Source organism: Rhamphochromis sp. 'chilingali', assembly GCF_963969265.1.
Source record: "Rhamphochromis sp. 'chilingali' genome assembly, chromosome: 3".
Lineage (NCBI taxonomy): Eukaryota > Metazoa > Chordata > Actinopteri > Cichliformes > Cichlidae > Rhamphochromis > Rhamphochromis sp. 'chilingali'.
In genome coordinates, this window is record NC_137931.1 from 5,721,814 (window position 1) to 5,738,696 (window position 16,883).

Genomic DNA, 16,883 nt, shown 5'->3' on the forward strand with positions numbered 1-16,883 from the left:
AGGTTCATTCTGTGCTAAACAATAGCTGGTCTGAATTTACTATGAGGCCGGCCTCTGCTGGTGTTGAGCTTGTGTCTATGCTAATGAGCTCAGTGTGAACACAGGATACAATCCTGTGTCAAGCTTGGCTTTTTTACTGCCCCAGTCCTGCTCTTTAAATAGCCCTTTAAATAAGAAGCCTGGTGGGAATTCAAAGAGCACCATTCTGCAGTTTCATTTAATTATCGCTCTTCTTATAGCCTCTCTGCACTGTGCTTCTTATTAACTCTTCTTTCTGCCTTTATTAACAGTTGTTTTAATTCCTGTTACTGAAGCTAAGACATTTCCACACTTTTTCTGTCCCTTTCTGCATTTTTGTTCTACTTTAAACCTTTTTATTGTACAGTCCTATGATGATTCAGCCTTCCCAAATTCTCATTTGATGACTTATTATCATGAATAAGTTCCTTTAAATACAAATATCATCCCTATTATTAATAACAGTATTAATAGCTATAATTTTAATGAAAGGATCGAGTCGCTCCCTCCTCCTCCTCCCCCTGCCAGTAAGCCACGCTCTCTATCACAAACGCTCTTCCTGCGTCTCACACCAGCAGGGCTCTTTTCAAACATAGGCCCACTCTGCTCATAATGGCCTCATCATCATTATCTCACAGCTGGCCTTCAGCACCGCGCTTGTTTCTCAGTTAACTCTCATTTCCTGCTCTCCTGCTTTCAAAATGTTCTTCCCCTCTCCCATCCTTCTATCCTCCGATCCTTGCCTGTGTCGTCCCCCCCCCCCCCCCCTCTGTCTCTCTGTATTCGGTCATCAGTGAAGGCTTTTTTTTTAATCACCACATTTATTTGACTGACTGAGCTGTTATTGTCAGACTATGAGACAGGCTGTCACACTGACTTACTATGTCAGGAGGCAAATTACCATCTGCCAGTCTCAGTGTCGGGTCTGAAAACTCTTGACTGGTTGACCCAACCTGTCAAGACTTTTGCAAAGGTTACTTCAATTCAGTAAAATCTGAGTCCCAGAAAGTTGGTAAAATAAAAGCTGGGATTTAATCCATTAAGTTTAAGTGACTGAGTGTGTGTAACAAGGTGCATTAGACAAAAAAACAAGAGCCAGAAACTAACAGCTCTAAGTTTATCCTTGGGGAGCGACGGTTTAGCTCACTGGAATGAGCAGGCGACCATATGCCCCACGGCTGAGAGCGGCCGGCCAGGGTTAGAGTCTGATACGCGGTCCTTTGCCACATGTCTTCCCCTCTCTCTTTCCGCCACTTTCCTGTCAGTCTTCACTGTCCCTATCAAAAATAAAGCCATAAAAAGTCCTCTTCCAGTCCCTAAAAGCCCACTCTCTTTTGATTGGCCATCTTCTGGAAGCCCACTGAGGGGCAATGACCTTATAAGGAAATCTGATTCAGAAAGAAAACAGACTAGAAAGCTATCAGTGGCTTACTTTTACATTAATTTTATGCTTATACAAATGTTTACTTCAGTATTTGCACCTTTAATACTTTCAACACTTTCTACAAAACAAAACAAAGACGATAGAATTTGCATATTCTCAGCTGCAGTTTAACGCTCTGTTCATTTGTCTAGATCTGAATATCTGAGTGTGACACTGATAACCAATCTGTGTAATTTGACACTCTGTATGTTTACATCTTACAGGATTCTAAAACAAATATTAAGAACTGATCTGTGACTACTGAAGGAAATACAACATTTCCTTCCACTGTTATGCTGACATCCAAATTTACTTCTGTTTCTGTCCCACTGCAGTCTCTGCTTAACTGTCTACATGATGTTAGAGACCAGTTAACACAAAATTTTCTCACCCTAAAATATAAGGCTGAAGTTATTGTTTTTGGAAGACACGCCCCTTTTGGATAAGTTAACTGATACCTTTGGTCCTCTTGCTCGTCATCATTCCCACACTGTAAGAAATCTCAGAGTGTTTTTAGAAAGCTCTTTTAAATTAGAGAAGCAAGTGTCCACAGTTGTGAAAAACACTTTTTTATCAGTTACCTGAAATTGCCAAAGCTCAGCCTTATCTTCCTCCTAAAGACGCAGAAAAACGTATTCATGCCTTCATCACACTGGACTACTGCAATTCTCTCTGGGTCTTCAGCACTCATGTCTCCATCAGTTAATCTAAAGTGCTGCTGCGCGTCTTCTAACAGGTGTTAGAACGTATGAACACATCACTGCAGTTTTAGCAAATTTACACTGACTTTGTTGCTTATAAATGTGCTATAGAAATAAATGTGATATTGATATTGAAGTGATTATCCTCAGTAAGACTTTATTTTATTGGGGCGTTAATGCAGGAGGACCCTCATTTCAGGTTCTCCAAACCTCAGTACTGTCTTTGTTTTCTCCTCACCTGTAGGTCAGTCAGCAGGTTGCTCGTCTCTCGGACGCGGGCTCGAGTCGCGTCTAGCTCTATCTTGAGTTTCTCCTGAGTTTCCTTCAGACAGGTAATCTGCATCTGAGCTGAATTCAGGTTCTGTTCCCCCTCTCTCACCAGCTCCTGAAGGTGGGACACCTGAGGAGACAACCACTCAGTTGATTGAGACGTGTCGGTATGCATGGAGACGATCAGGTCATGCTGGTCATGCGTTAGCGCTCCAGTAAGAGCTGACTCATACTTCCTGATTGGCCATGTTGAGTTTGGCCGAAAGCTCCTCTTTCAAGTTGTCGAGTTGCTGCTGGAGGCGATCTCTCTGCTCCTCTAATGACAGCCGTTTAATCTCAAACTCCTGGCTCATTTTCTGGAGACGGGAAGAAAGAGAGAGAGGAAGAAAGGAACGAGATTGGATGAAAAGACGGATGAGAAGAGCGGGAAGGATAATAGGACAAGTTGATTAGTGCTGGACCATGAAACTAGAGATTTATTCTACATTCTTCCATGTCTAAAATGTCTTTGTGAGACAAATTCTCAATGCATGTTTTCAATATGAAAATGCTTTTTGCCCGTTTTCCTCTGATATAAACTTAAAGTCTCTAAAAAAAATGAGGAGATTTAAAAGCAACTCTATTGAAAATCCAATTTCTGCCACAATGTGGAGTCATGGCAGCGTTTGAGCGTGACGCAGGGCTACTGAATGAGGAAAAGACACGTGAACTGTCATTTACACTTAAAAGGCCATCTCTTCAAAACATCCAGTTTCTATAATCCTTCAAACCAGAGCGTCAAATCCTTTCTGGGCCACTCTGGATTTCTCTTATGAAAATCTCCTTTTGATCTACTTCTTAAGTCTCTCTTTTCAGTAAATTGCTGAGATCCTTACTGTCTATGCTTTATGATACACCTAAACAATACTGAGCTCTGTTTGTACTAACAGTGCTGAGCAACAGGTTTCTGGTTGTTCGTTCTTTGCAGATACTATTATTTTACTGTAAAGGTGAATTTAGAATATTTTCTGGATCTTCTGATCATCTGATGTTCGTTACAGGCGAATACAAAAAGAGGGCACGTACATCTACTTATTCAGCTGTGCAATTGCCTTACCAGTGATCAATAAGGGTTCAGTCATTAGTGTCTAATTTGCAGCTATTATTTATCATCTTGACATCCCCGTTGGGTTGAGGCAAGTTGTATCCATCAGAATCTCTTCAATGACGTGAGCAAAATACAAAGCAACCCCCCTTTTAATCTTTCCCACATGGGAGCCACCCAGTAATCCACATCCTCTTTCTTTAACCCACTCACAGGAGAGCCACCTTTCCCATGCAGCTTTAGAGCCACAAGATTAAAATTAAATCAGAGCTTGTACTCTTGTAGCCCCGACTCACAGATTTGAATTAGGTGAGAAGCACAAACTCTTGGAAGGGAAAAAAAGCCAAGCAAACAAATAAAACCTGCAGCATTACAACATGCCGGTCACACCACCACGCAAGTGCAAGTCTTCAGCCAATAAATATTTAGATCACGTCTCAGAAGAAGTGAAACAAAGACATGTGAACAAACTGAAAGCTTTGAGAACTTAGAAATGATTTATAGCGCGAGACGCAGCATTTCAATCATTCAACTCTCTGCCAGAGATCCACCTCAGCGATGTGTCAAACATCACCTGCAGAGTCATACATCGCTGACACCACGGCAGGATGAAAGTGTATAAAAGCAGAGCTGGTTAAGAGTATTTTTTACCTGGATGGGGCAATAATTCTATCAATCGGCAGGTCAAGGACAAGAAACCCTTCACTTTTAAATGAATAGTGAGGGCTGCGTAGCTTATGTCACCTAGTTATATGATATTGATTCACATGTTGTTGAGAGCGGGATCGTCTCCAACTCCCTGGATTTCTTACATGGTTAAGATGGAAAACTGGTGGATGGACCTCACTGTGGCCACTGCACTGTTGCTGGAACTTGTAATCTCTTCATACTCTTTGTTTTGATAATGTACAGGGGTTTTAAACAAACTGAATGGGCAACAGTTATGCCGGCCCACGCCAGCTGATGGCTCGTCCTACTGATGATCTCATATAGGATTGCAATATTTAAGCTTCTTTAGCCCGCCTAGAGTTGCTGCACATCCACAAGCTGCTTTGCAATCCAGCACCACCTTCCACAGAGTGCTTCACTCAATCCATGTCAAATCTCGTGTTACTGCTCTGGTCTGTGAGGGGTCTTCCTCACCCGTACGCACGCGTATAGTGTTTGTGTTGAAATGACTGCAAGTGGAAATGAAATCGTCTTTGACTACAGCGATCCTTGCCTCAGTTAAACATATTCAAGTTTCACAAATAGAAAAGAGAACACGAAATTTGATTAAGGACATTTTTACGATTGTTTAAAAACCAAACAATTCATCTAGAACTATGGTGTCAAAATACGGTGGCCCTGAAAAGACTCCAGTCCGGCCTATTTCCATCTTTGGAAATGTTCCCTTTGTAAAGGAGGGCAAAAATACTGGACTTTTAATTACATTTTCATAAATTTTACAGCTTTTCCTGCTGATAAAGACCACCGCTAGAGCCATCATACGACACTAAAGTAATGACGTAATAGAAAAAAGTTCCTGTTTTTTTAAATATCGGCTATAAAAATGTGTTTTTTTATTTTTTATTTTTTTACAATGTAGAGTCAAATAAATAAATAAATGAATAAATAAAACTTTACAACTCCACAAGTTTATTAGTGCAAAAAAAATCAATGTATTTTCACTTAAACAAGCAGCTGTTTTTTTATGTGCATTAAAGTTATATAAAAATTTAACAGTGCAAATTCCTTGCTGACAGTTTGACCAAAAGGCATTTCCAGTGGAAATTGGCCGGCATATCCTCAGCATAACCACAAAACTTTAAAAGAGGTTAAACAAACACACAATACGGTAATATTATGTTGAAGCACAGTACGTATCACTACGCGAGGCTCCTGACTACGGTAGCCGTAATGCTCCAACAATCCATCAAGCGGTGCGGCTTCGTAGCTCAGCAAAGTCGTACTGAAACATTTGACAGATTTTCGAGCGCCGTGTACATAAAATCGTTTCGAGGTCAGTAAACACAACCAGAATTTAAACATAAGGCACACAGGATTATAAGGGGCACTGTTGATTTTCAGAAAAATCAAAGGATTGATTTTAAGTGCGCCGTATTTTCCAAACAACACGGTAATAACGACGGCCCGCTAGCATGCGCCACCAAAAATAGTGCTTTGTTGTGTATCTGACGGACGAAAGCCAAACCAGTTCAACACCACTGAAGTTGCAGCATTTTCACAAACCAATTCTGGTTCATCCGTTTCATTTAACGATCCGCTTTCGCCCTTCTCATTCTGCGTTGCCGCCATGTATGTATGTAAACAAAGGCACTGCGCATGTACGTTTTACCCATATTCTATCGCGATATTTCATTTTCTTGTCGTTGCCCAACATTATACCGGTATTACCGTGAACGGTATGATATGGCCCAGCCCTATTTCTTACAAGATCTGTCTTTACTGATAGACAGAATTCTCTAACTACAGCAGCATTTCTTTATTAGAAAAACTGAGACAAGCTGTTGAAACTGCACTTCTCCTTCTTATAATGAGATATCTCAGGGATTAAATGTGTAGTTAAACATCTTCAAAGTGACAGAGAGGGGATTTCCACCTGTCTGACCCACTTAAGCTCAAAACAGGCTCTATGTGGACCTCGATGAATGACTTTGACATCCCCGATCTAGAAAACAATCAGCACAGTAAACAATGCCGAAAGTGACAGTTGGCCGCTTTCGTAAGCTTCAGCTGCTGCCATATTTAAAAGACAACACGCTGCTGACACTGAGTAGAAAGCTGCATCAATGCCAAAAGCCTATCACTTCATTATGGACACTTTCATTTTTGACTGTCCTCTTTAAACTGAGAGAAGCTGCGTTCACCTGCAAACAAACCCATCAGAGGAATGAATCTACATGTGCAGCAGTGCAGGGACATTAGAAACACCAATGAAAAGTCTTTATTCTACTGCTGTCTCATCTGGCCTTAAGTAGACCGTGGTGAATTATGAATTAATACAGCACAAGCAATTTGTAGAGTTAGTCGCTTTATTGCTTCGGTTGAAGAACTCGTTAATATCCGCTGACAGTCGTAAAACTAACAAGTACAAAGATGAAGACGTTTTAGAATAAATCGCCTTTTTCTTCTTCTTCTTCCAAATGACCACTTCTGTCTCTTTCTTTTCTGTCTGCATCTTTGTCTCACCGTCTCTCGTCCTGCATCCCCTTTTTCATTTCAGCCCAAACAAAAGCAGGCATTAATCTAAACGCAGCTTCGACTTACATAATATTTCCCTTTTTCATCAACCCCTCCATCCATTCTCTCCGTCGCTCTGTCTTTCAGGGAATCTATAAACACACGCCCACACGCTCATGCATGACTCTCACTTGGCTTAGAGGCAGGATTTAATGTCAATGAAAATCAACCAATTAGCAGTCAGCTTCAAACAGCATCCGAAGTGTGAGCTCACGAGGGGCGAAAAGAAAGGAAAAAAGAGAGAGAGCAACATTATGAAAGAGGAGAAATATGGGACGAGACGGAAGAGAGAAAACACCGAGCGCAAAGTGATTTAAAATGCAGCGTCTAATCGTTTCAGACCAACAAGATACGTCTTCATTTTGGACGGCAGGCTTTAATATTAAAGGAATGACTTTTGAGACAAAGTGTTTTGTGTTACTCTGTGCCAGTCATATATTACACTGCCTTCATGCCTCTTAGCTAATTCATTTTAATTGGATGGAAGCAAACTCCAGTATGTACGCTGTCCTTTGCTGAACTTCAGCTCTAAATGCAGCTGGAGCCATGTGAGCGTGAATAAAGGGGGTGTAATGTGCTGCAACAGATATAAACAAGAGAGAACAATAGGACCTACTATTCTGCTCACTTTTTGCCTTTTCAGAGCAAAACAGTCATACTGGCCTATAGGATAATAAGATAAGAGAGCAGTGCAGCCTTTACCGAGCCCCATAGAGTGATTTGCATTTAACCCATCTTAAGCATTGGGAGTAGTGGGCAGGCAGCGTGCAGCACCCATGGACCAGCTGCAGCTGTAAGGCATGTCTTGGTCATACTATACTGCTCAATATAAGTTTATCCTTCCTGACACAGTTTGATGGAAAGGTTAGAGGTTACTGGACATTCAGGATAATCAGGAACTTTAGTCAATTTGATACTCATGTGTTTTTCTTACATATAAAAAATAATCAATATTCATTCATTATTTCTCAATTCGAATTTTTTAACAATATTTTAAAAGACACAAAACAAGTGAAAAATCAGATTTTCAGTCTGATCGAGCCACCACAGTTGAGCCACACCTCTCTATGTCTGTCTGTCCACAGACTCCTCCTACACAATCATCTAAGCTTCGTACAGGGGTACATCTATATATCTCTGTCACACATTTTGATATCATCATGTTGCCTAGCAACCACCTTGCTAGGGGTAGCGGGCAAAAATGACTTGCTTTGAACATTTTTCCACCTCGAACACCTTACAGCGTTATCACAATAACGTCTACTTCATATCTGCAAAACTTTGATTATCTGTGATATTTTATGAGACGTTGTCATGTTGCCTAGCAACCACATAACAATAGACTAAACATTACTGCAGCGTAGGCATCTGCTAGTTAGTGTAATAGCGTGATCAAAAGATTTTGTCAAAGCAGATCATTAATGTGACTTTTATCGCCTTATGACTCACGTGAGGCTTAAAACAAAGAAATTTGTTACAGATATTAAAGAAGATACTGATATTATACGTGTGTGTGTAAGAATAACCAGATGGCAGAAATCTGAAATAGTGTGTCAGAACCAATTTATAATAATATTTTTTAATATAGGCAAAATTCTTAATTCTTATAGGCTTATATAATTTTACACAGACAGAAATAAATCATTTAAAAAGTTGAACCTTTAAAATGTTATGGGTCTTAATCCTATTATCCTTAATCTATAGGATAATATCCTTTGAAATTGGTTTCTTAATTGATTTGACTTTTCTATATTATTTCTTTTAGCCCTAAAGGAAATTTAAATAAGTAAAATCACTATGAAGTAATTAGATTATTGTGATTTTAAAAACACTGACCTTCTGCATTTTCCTGATCCTGAACTCGTTTTATCAAATGATTAGTTGGAAAGAAGCTGAACGAGTATATCATCAGGAGATCAAAATCAATGAATAAAAACTGACAAGAAATCCTAGATTTTGTGCTCATGTGACGAGCAGGCCTGTGACTAAAGGTGTGGGTGGATTTTCACAACTTTCACACTGTGCCGCAGCAACCTGGTCCACGGCGCTGCCAGCACTCTCCGAGGTTCAGCATCAACAAGCTAACATACTAGAAATGTAAGATTAACCCCAGACAAGGTTTGGACAGGACTTTGCCCACAGTTGTCCTTTAGCACAGAACAGGAGATCAGCAATTTTAGATGTGAGCTCACAAAAAAAGAAAAAAACAAAGAGAAAAACAAACACAAGCCCACCTATTGCTAAACACAAAGAATTGAAAAGATGTTAATTTGGCTATAACTAAAAGGTGGAAATTCTAAGAGTTACCTTGATGGGGCAGGGATAGCTCAGTAGGTAGAGTAGTGGCCCCATGATCGGAAGGTCGAGAGCTCGAATTCACTGACTGGCTCCCCCGAGGTACCTCTGAGCAAGGCACCATCCCTACACACTGCTCCCCGGGCGCCCAATGGCTGCCCACTGAGTGAACGGGTTAAATGCAGAGAGGAATTTCCCCACAGGGATCAATAAAGTATATATTATTATTACTGAACATGGGGAATACGAGTGTCTGTGCCCATTGATTAGACAGCTATTCCCTGTAGTTGAAAATAAGTTCATACCTACAGAGAGTAAGATGGCACCAGCGTGTACGGCAGGCCATCGTCGTCTCTGTTGTTCAGCTCTTTTCCTTGATATTTGTTTATTATTTGCTATCTTTCTGGCACTATGCCCCCCAGATGGTTATGCATTAATCACCTATGACCGGGATACTCTGTTAAATCTTCATTTTCCCCCCTGTGCTGGGTTGGATCAAGGCTGGAATTTGGGAGCTGCTTCCTTTCCACGTATCATCTCTCCACTGGTTCATACGGTTCCTCTCTCTGCCCCCCACCTAAGAAGCGTTACAGGAAGCGGGGCAAACGGAGTGGGTTTCGGGTTCGCTTTAAGGCTTACCTTAAAACATCAGCTGCAGCTAATTCCCTCACCACCGCGGGGATTATACGACTTCCATCCGCTCGGGATCCATTGTCCATTGTCCTTCAGGCTGCTCAGCCATCGCTGGATCTGTCCGGTCGGTAAACAGCCTGTCCGGTTTCTCCGGTAGTCTCTCTGCCTGTTCGTGTTTGGATTGGGTCCCCCAGCGATGGTGTACGGCACAGGCATTTAAGCCAGCTAAGACGTTCTTCCAGCAGAAATAAGATGCCGATCTCTCGGATGGCTTTATTAAACGCAAGATCACTGGTGAATAAAACCTTCATCTTAAATGACCTCTTCCTCACCTCTCAGCTTGATGCTCTGTTATTGACTGAAACTTGGATTCGTCCTGGTGAGTCCTCTTCCTTTTCAGAGCTACTACCTCCGGACTGTGTGTTCTTCAGTTCACCGAGACCCTCGGGAAGAGGTGGAGGCGTGGCCTCTGTTTTTAAAAAAGTTCGGCAACTGCCCTCTCCTACCTATTCTAGTTTTGAGGTTCAACTATTGGAGCTTGCCGGACCCCCAACGATTCTATGTGCTGTGATTTATCGACCACCTAAATATAATAGGTCTTTTATTTGTGAATTTGCTGACTTCTTGGGGTCATTTTTATTAAGTTATGACCAAGCCCTTATTACTGGAGATTTTAACATACATATTTGTTGTGCTGATGACCCCCTAGCCAAGGATTTTCATGCCCTAATTGACTGTTTTAACCTTACACAGTGGGTCAGGGAACCAACTCATCTTAAAGGCCATACCTTGGATTTGGTCCTCTCATATGCTTTGGATATTTGTACTATGGACGTTGATAATGCTGGTATTTCTGACCATTTTTTGGTCATGTTTGATGTTGAGCTATGTGCAATTGATTTAAATTCTAAAGGCTGTCATCGCCCTGTACGTATCATTAACTCTGAGACTGTGGCTAACTTCATTACGGCCTTTTTAAACTTTGCCTTTTTTGATCCAGACTTCACTGATACTAACTGTTACACACCTCCCTTGGTTGATGATTTTGCCAAAGCTATGCTATCCACCTGTTGTTCCATCTTAGATACTGTGGCCCCTATAAAGATGAAACGTCCCAGAACTTCTCATCAACCATGGCTAAATGACACTATACGAGCTTTATGTCGTGTCTGCCGTCAATCTGAAAGGAGGTGGAAAAAAGACAGGCTTCAGATATCCTATGACATTCTTTGTAGGAGCCGCTTTCTCTACCAGAACTCAGTAAAAGCAGCTAAAGCAGCTTTCCTATCAGACATTATTGAGACTAATAGCCACAACCCCCGAATGTTATTCAAAATTTTTAATTCGGTGATAAATCCCTGTCCAGACTCTTCGAGCTCAGCCTCTCAGGCTCTCTGTGAGCAATTTCTTAATCATTTTAGTGGAAAAGTTTTATTACTGAAGGCTTCACACTCTCACTCTCTTGTGCTGAATCCTGTTCAGCACAAGAGTTTTAGGATGCATGTCCACCTTTTCTCACTTTGAGGTGTTATCACTCCCCACTCTTAAGGGAATAATTGAACAATTGAGAAACTCAAATTCTGTGCACGATATCCTTCCATCCCGAATTATCAAGAAAGTTTTGAGGAAATTGGGCCTTGCATCTTATTTTTAATGAATTTATCATTGGTAGTGGGCTGTGTCCCGACTGCTTTAAAACATGCGGTAGTGCACCCCGTTCTTAAAAAAAGCAATTTTGATCAGAAAGACCCTGCCAATTATAGGCCAATCTCAAAACTTCAGTTTTTTTCAAAAATTTTAGAAAAAGCCATCTTTCTCCAAATACAGGCTTACTTAGTTGCAAATAATAAGGGATTGGATTTATATAGCGCTTTTCAAGGCACCCAAAGTGCTTTACAATGCCACTATTCATTCACTCACTGGTGGAGGCAAGCTACGGTTGTAGCCACAGCTGCCCTGGGGCAGACTGACAGAAGCGAGGCTGCCATCGGCCCCTCTGGGCAACACCAGTAGGCGGTAGGGTAAAGTGTCTTGCCCAAGGACACAACGACCAGGACAGAGAGCCCAGGGATCAAACCGGCGACCTTCCGGTTACAGATACGCTTCCCAACCCCCTGAGCCACGGTCGCCCCAAATAATATTACTGACAAATACCAGTCTGGCTTTAAGCCACACCATAGCACTGAAACGGCCCTGCTAAGAGTCTATAATGATCTTCTTGTATTTGCTGACTCTTTGCTGCCGTTTTAGTTTTATTGGATCTGTCTTCAGCCTTTGACATGGTTGATCATAATATTCTCTTGAGGAGGCTAGAGCATGTTGTAGGCATCAAGGGTTCTGCCCTTAACTGGTTTAATTCTTACCTCACTGATAGATCCTTCTCTGTTGTGATGGGAGGATACTCTTCCTCTGTTGCCCCTCTCTGTTGTGGTGTTCCCCAGGGGTCTGTATTGGGCCCTTTATTATTCTCTTTGTATGTGCTACCCTTGGGCTCCATATTTGAAAAATACAATATTTCTTATCACTTTTACGCTGATGACATTCAAATCTATTGTCAACTGACTGATGATTTGGCAGCACCACTGAACTCCCTGTTCGATTGCCTGAGCGAGGTTAAAGATTGGCTGTCAGATAATTCTCTCGTTTTAAATGAGAAAAAAACTGAAGTTCTGGTGTTAGACAGCCATATTCCTTGAGAGACCAGCTTGTTGCCCTGCTGGGGCCCCTAGCTAACTCTCTCTCTGATTCTATGCGTAACCTGGGTGTCTATTTGGATAGCTCCTTTAAGCTCGATAAGCAAGTGTCATCTGTAGTTAAATCTGTTTTTTTTTCCAAGTGCGCCAGATTTCTAAAGCTAAGCATTATATACCACACGGGGACCTGGAAAAACGTATCCACGCTTTTGTGACCTCCAGGTTAGATTATTGTAATTCTCTCTACTGTGGTCTCCAGGTCTTCTCTCTTCGAAGACTGCAGCTCCTTCAGAATGCTGCGGCTCACCTTCTTACTGGAGCTAGAAAATTTGACCCTATTACTCCGGCTCTTGTTGATCTGCACTGGTTACCAATCAAATATCGCATTGAGTTTAAAATCTTGCTACTCACTTTTAAAATCCTGAATAACATTGCGCCCAGCTACCTCACTGACCTCCTCAATCTGTACACACTTGTCGTGCATTAAGATCATCAGGTCAATTACTCCTGGCCCAACCTAAGTTTGGACTGAAGACCAGAGGCGATCGTGCCTTCAGCTGCACCCAACCTTTGGAGCAGCCTCTCTGCTTCTATTCGAGCCTTGGACTCTATCCAATCCTTTAAATCAAGATTGAAAGCATATCTATTGGACTTGGCTTTCCTGACCAGTTAATACCCTTTTAAATTTTAAACTTTTAAATCTTTAAATCTTTTATTAAATTTATTATTTTATTACTAATTTTACTGCTGTTTTTGTCTTCTTAGTGGATTTTGTATTTATCTAACTCTCCTGGTCTGTTAGTGCCTCTATCCTGTCTGTGCTAGTGCCCGATCTGTACCCTGTTATTGACTTATGTTGATTCTCCATATTACTGTGAAGCACTTTGGTGTGCCTTTGGGTTTTTAAATGTGCTATATAAATAAAACTGTATTGTATTGTATTGTATAAAGGCCTGTTTTTGCTTATTTAGCTATCCAGAATAAGTGAGACAAGTAAGAAAGAGATGAGTCTGCCCAGCAGTCTTGTTGTTGCTGTTATATTAAATGGATCAGGTTAAATTAATTTAACCTGGGTAATCTCATCAGTTGTCGTTGCTTCTTTGGCAATAAGGCCGTTCGTATTCTCCTCACGTAACCCCTCCCCTTTGAAGTCAAAGAGAGGAGAGCAAATCAGGAGTGAAAAAAAGAAAAGCTGAAGAAGAAAGAAAGAGAGCGGGCGACAGACTGAAAGACGCAGAGGAGAAAACACAGGCACAGAGAGATGCAGCGCTTCATGTCTTTAGTCTTAATGTTGACCTAATTAAATGTTGAGGGGGGCTGCGCGTTTCTTTTAGAGATACATATTTTTTTAATGACTAAAGCCATTTGCTCTGAGGGAAATTAATTGCAAATGCTTCCGTGAAAAAAGTGAGAGACATAAACCCTGAGAGAAACCTTCGGCTGTTTGTGTTCCAATTACTGTTTTTATCCCCCCCCCCCCCCCCCCCCGAAAACATCTTTATGGCTTCTTTCATGCTTTATCGTTTTATAAAGAATGATGATCAAGATGGTTACACAGCAAAAAGTCAAAACAAACAATCTTCCTTTAGTTTGAATATCTTAAAATAATCCAAGTGACCAACACTTGCTGAGTTTGTGATTTCCTTGCAGTGACACTGACAGTGTGTTTGGCCAAAGACAGCAGTATGTAAATGTAAATTCTCAGTCATGTGCCAACACAAAGAAATGCAGCCAGCAGAGTAAAGACGTAACAGAGTCAGTCTGATCAAAACTGATTAAAAATACACAAAGACAGAGAAATGATTAGATGGCATTAGATTTTAATACCATCTAATCAGAAATGGCCAACCCACCGCCTCCAGCCTGTGCCCTTTACTTGGAGTCTATGAAGCATAATCTTCATTCATACGAGTGTTAATTTTCTTTAAAAAAAAACCTCTACTTAAGGCTTTTCAATTTGGTTGAAAGTGATTGAAGGGGAATAGACGCACCGCCGCATGACACTCTCCAGACCCTCGTGTAGCTCTGACTTATCAGACTGCAGATGGCAGGATACTCCCTCAATAGCGAGAGGGAGACAAGAATGAGTGAGCCATGGCTTCCGCCGTTACTGGAGCTGGAGCATTCACTCTATAAATGATGGACATAACTTCTGAATTGTAAAGCTAATGTGAAGTGCCTTAAACCTCTGTTCCTTCTTGCATCCCGTCCAGGTGAAGACTTCTGATAGTAACAAGAAGGCTGCAGAAAAAAAAACCCAAACCCTTCCTGGTGACTTTATAGTCTCAGTCACTAGTTTAAAGTGTGGCAGAGTTCAATTTAAGATTTTTATTTTGTAATTAACCGTCTTCATTGGAGAGGAAAGGACCGTAAAGCTGGGTATGCCCACCATCGGGGTGTGATGGATCCGACCTCCACTAACGGTTTCAAAACACCAAGATGAAACGGCTCGAGGCGTCTCAACGGGACGCTGCTAACCAATGGGTTACAGTTTATAGGCTTAGCTAACTGATGACACAGCTCAGGACCAATCACGGTCCTCCACCACAGCGATGTCTGACTCAGCGGGTTGTGGATGAGAAAAGTCGTCCACTTCTGTGACAGATGGTTTAAGGTTCTGTGTTACTCTGTATTTTTCCTATGCCCCGAGGACCGCTGAGGTACTCCCGCCTCAAACATCCACATACCTTCCTCAACTCTTACAACTTTTCAAAATGATGGTGCGGGTAATGTTCAGCTCAGAGCTACAGAGAATTAATGTCTTTCATTTAACATTTGCAGAGGCTCTTCTCAACATTATTATTACCAAAGTGTTTAAATTTATTAGTAGCAGTGAACTCAGAATTTGATGGTGAAATGTTCCTTGAACCTAATTTCTTATATCCAGAGGCAGAGAAAATCAGGATGTTGGAAATGTTGTTTTCAGCTTTTAAAAATATGTGAAGACTTTGACCAAACATGTTATGACCAAATGAGGACACCACAAACAAATGCAATTAATAAAAACCCATTAAGATCATGAAGTACAAACAGACCTACTGTGTCATGGCTACGTTTCTGCGACTGTGCTCGTGTGCATCTTACATGTGCAACAATACCATCTGTCTGTCACACTGTCTGTGTTGAAATGATGACTTTGCTCCTCATATTTTACTTTTTTGTATCATATTTAGTGTTTGATATCCTTGAAAATAATGAAGAAAACCTTGTGAAGGATTTTAGGACAGTTTTTTGGACCAAAAAGTTTCCATTCGTCAGATTCAACATCAACACCGAACCTTCACACTGGACTCACCGTGATGAGGAGTTTCTTCTCCTCCTCTTTCTCTTGCTGGGCTTCCTCTCTCATCACCTGGTGTTTCTCCTCGAGCTCCTCCAATGCTCTGACCTGCGCCTCCTTGAAGCGAAGTGTCTCCTCCTCATAGTGCGCTCTCAACCTGGAGAGCTCCTTCTCATAGCCCTGGTGTTCCTCGCGCAGAGACTGAGGACAAGAGGCAGATTAGAGGAAGTAAAAAGGCTTTTTGTGACAGACAAAGAAAGGATAAAAAAAAGTACCTGTTCCAGTTTGAGCACTTGTTGTTTGTGCTGGTCGTTGGCGGTCTGGCTCTGGCTGAGCAGAACCTCCCTCTCCTCCTCCAGCCTGCTGATCTTCTCCTTGAGGCGGCTCTGCTCCTGGTCCAAGTTCCTGATGGTCGCCTCGTGGGCCATCTGGGTTGCCTGCAAGGAGCCGATCTGACCTGAAAGCAGTCAAATTGAAATCATGTGTGTGTGTTAAAGAGGCTCTACAATCAGGAATCTGAGCTAACGTTTAAACTAGATGTTTGTTATTGTTATTGCTGTTTGAACGAAGAAGTGGCCTCTGCAGCAGAGTTATTAAACAGGAAGTCGGCAGTCTGCTAATTTAAAATATCAGCTGCTTGTAAAACTTGGTGGGAAAAACTTTAAATAACAAACAAGAAAAACAGTGTGGTGCAACAGTGTGGTTAGCTGAGCAGCCAGAGGGAAAGCAGATGTTCTAAAAAGAAAAGCAGTCAAAGGAAAAGATGTGGGATGAGTTTATTCAGACTATTTATGACATAAAAGCTCAATTTCAATCTAGTAATCATAGGAGAGCTTTAAAGTTTCTATAGACGCTTCTGTAGAGATCACACAGTATAAGGCGTGAGCACAGGCACCATGACACGCAGACACCCCTTGGCTTGAGCCCTGTATCACTAACCAACCTGGACCTTACGAGACATGAGCTGTTTTTCCCTTCATAATACAAAAATGCTCCGCTGCACCGATGCTGGAGGGAAAAAAAATTATCCATGCACATACATTTCCTCAAGGTGCAAAAAACTGTGTTTCAACCATTCGTTTGTGGCAGCTGGACAAAATAAAACTTTGCCCTCCACGAAATGGTTTGTTCTATTTTTGGAGCCCGGCACCCCGCTGTCGCACTCTCTGCGTGATATCCTCACAAACAGGCGTTGACCGTGACTGCTAAAGCTGCACACAAACTCCCTGCAGTCATATTGCCA

General features: G+C 41.6%; 1 protein-coding gene across 3 annotated transcripts in view; it reads right to left on the reverse strand.

Moving 5' to 3' along the window:
• LOC308393625 (protein FAM184A-like) overlaps positions 1-16,883 on the reverse strand; it is a 79,864-nt gene that overhangs the window by 38,604 nt on the left and 24,377 nt on the right. For all 3 annotated transcript variants that reach the window (XM_080877549.1, XM_080877548.1, XM_080877550.1), the window contains exons 9-12: positions 15,916-16,097; positions 15,656-15,841; positions 2,646-2,768; positions 2,381-2,542 (exon numbers count right to left, since the gene is read on the reverse strand). In XM_080877549.1, coding sequence (XP_080733675.1) covers positions 2,381-2,542; positions 2,646-2,768; positions 15,656-15,841; positions 15,916-16,097 — 653 coding nt within the window. The remainder of the gene's footprint in view (positions 1-2,380; positions 2,543-2,645; positions 2,769-15,655; positions 15,842-15,915; positions 16,098-16,883) is intronic.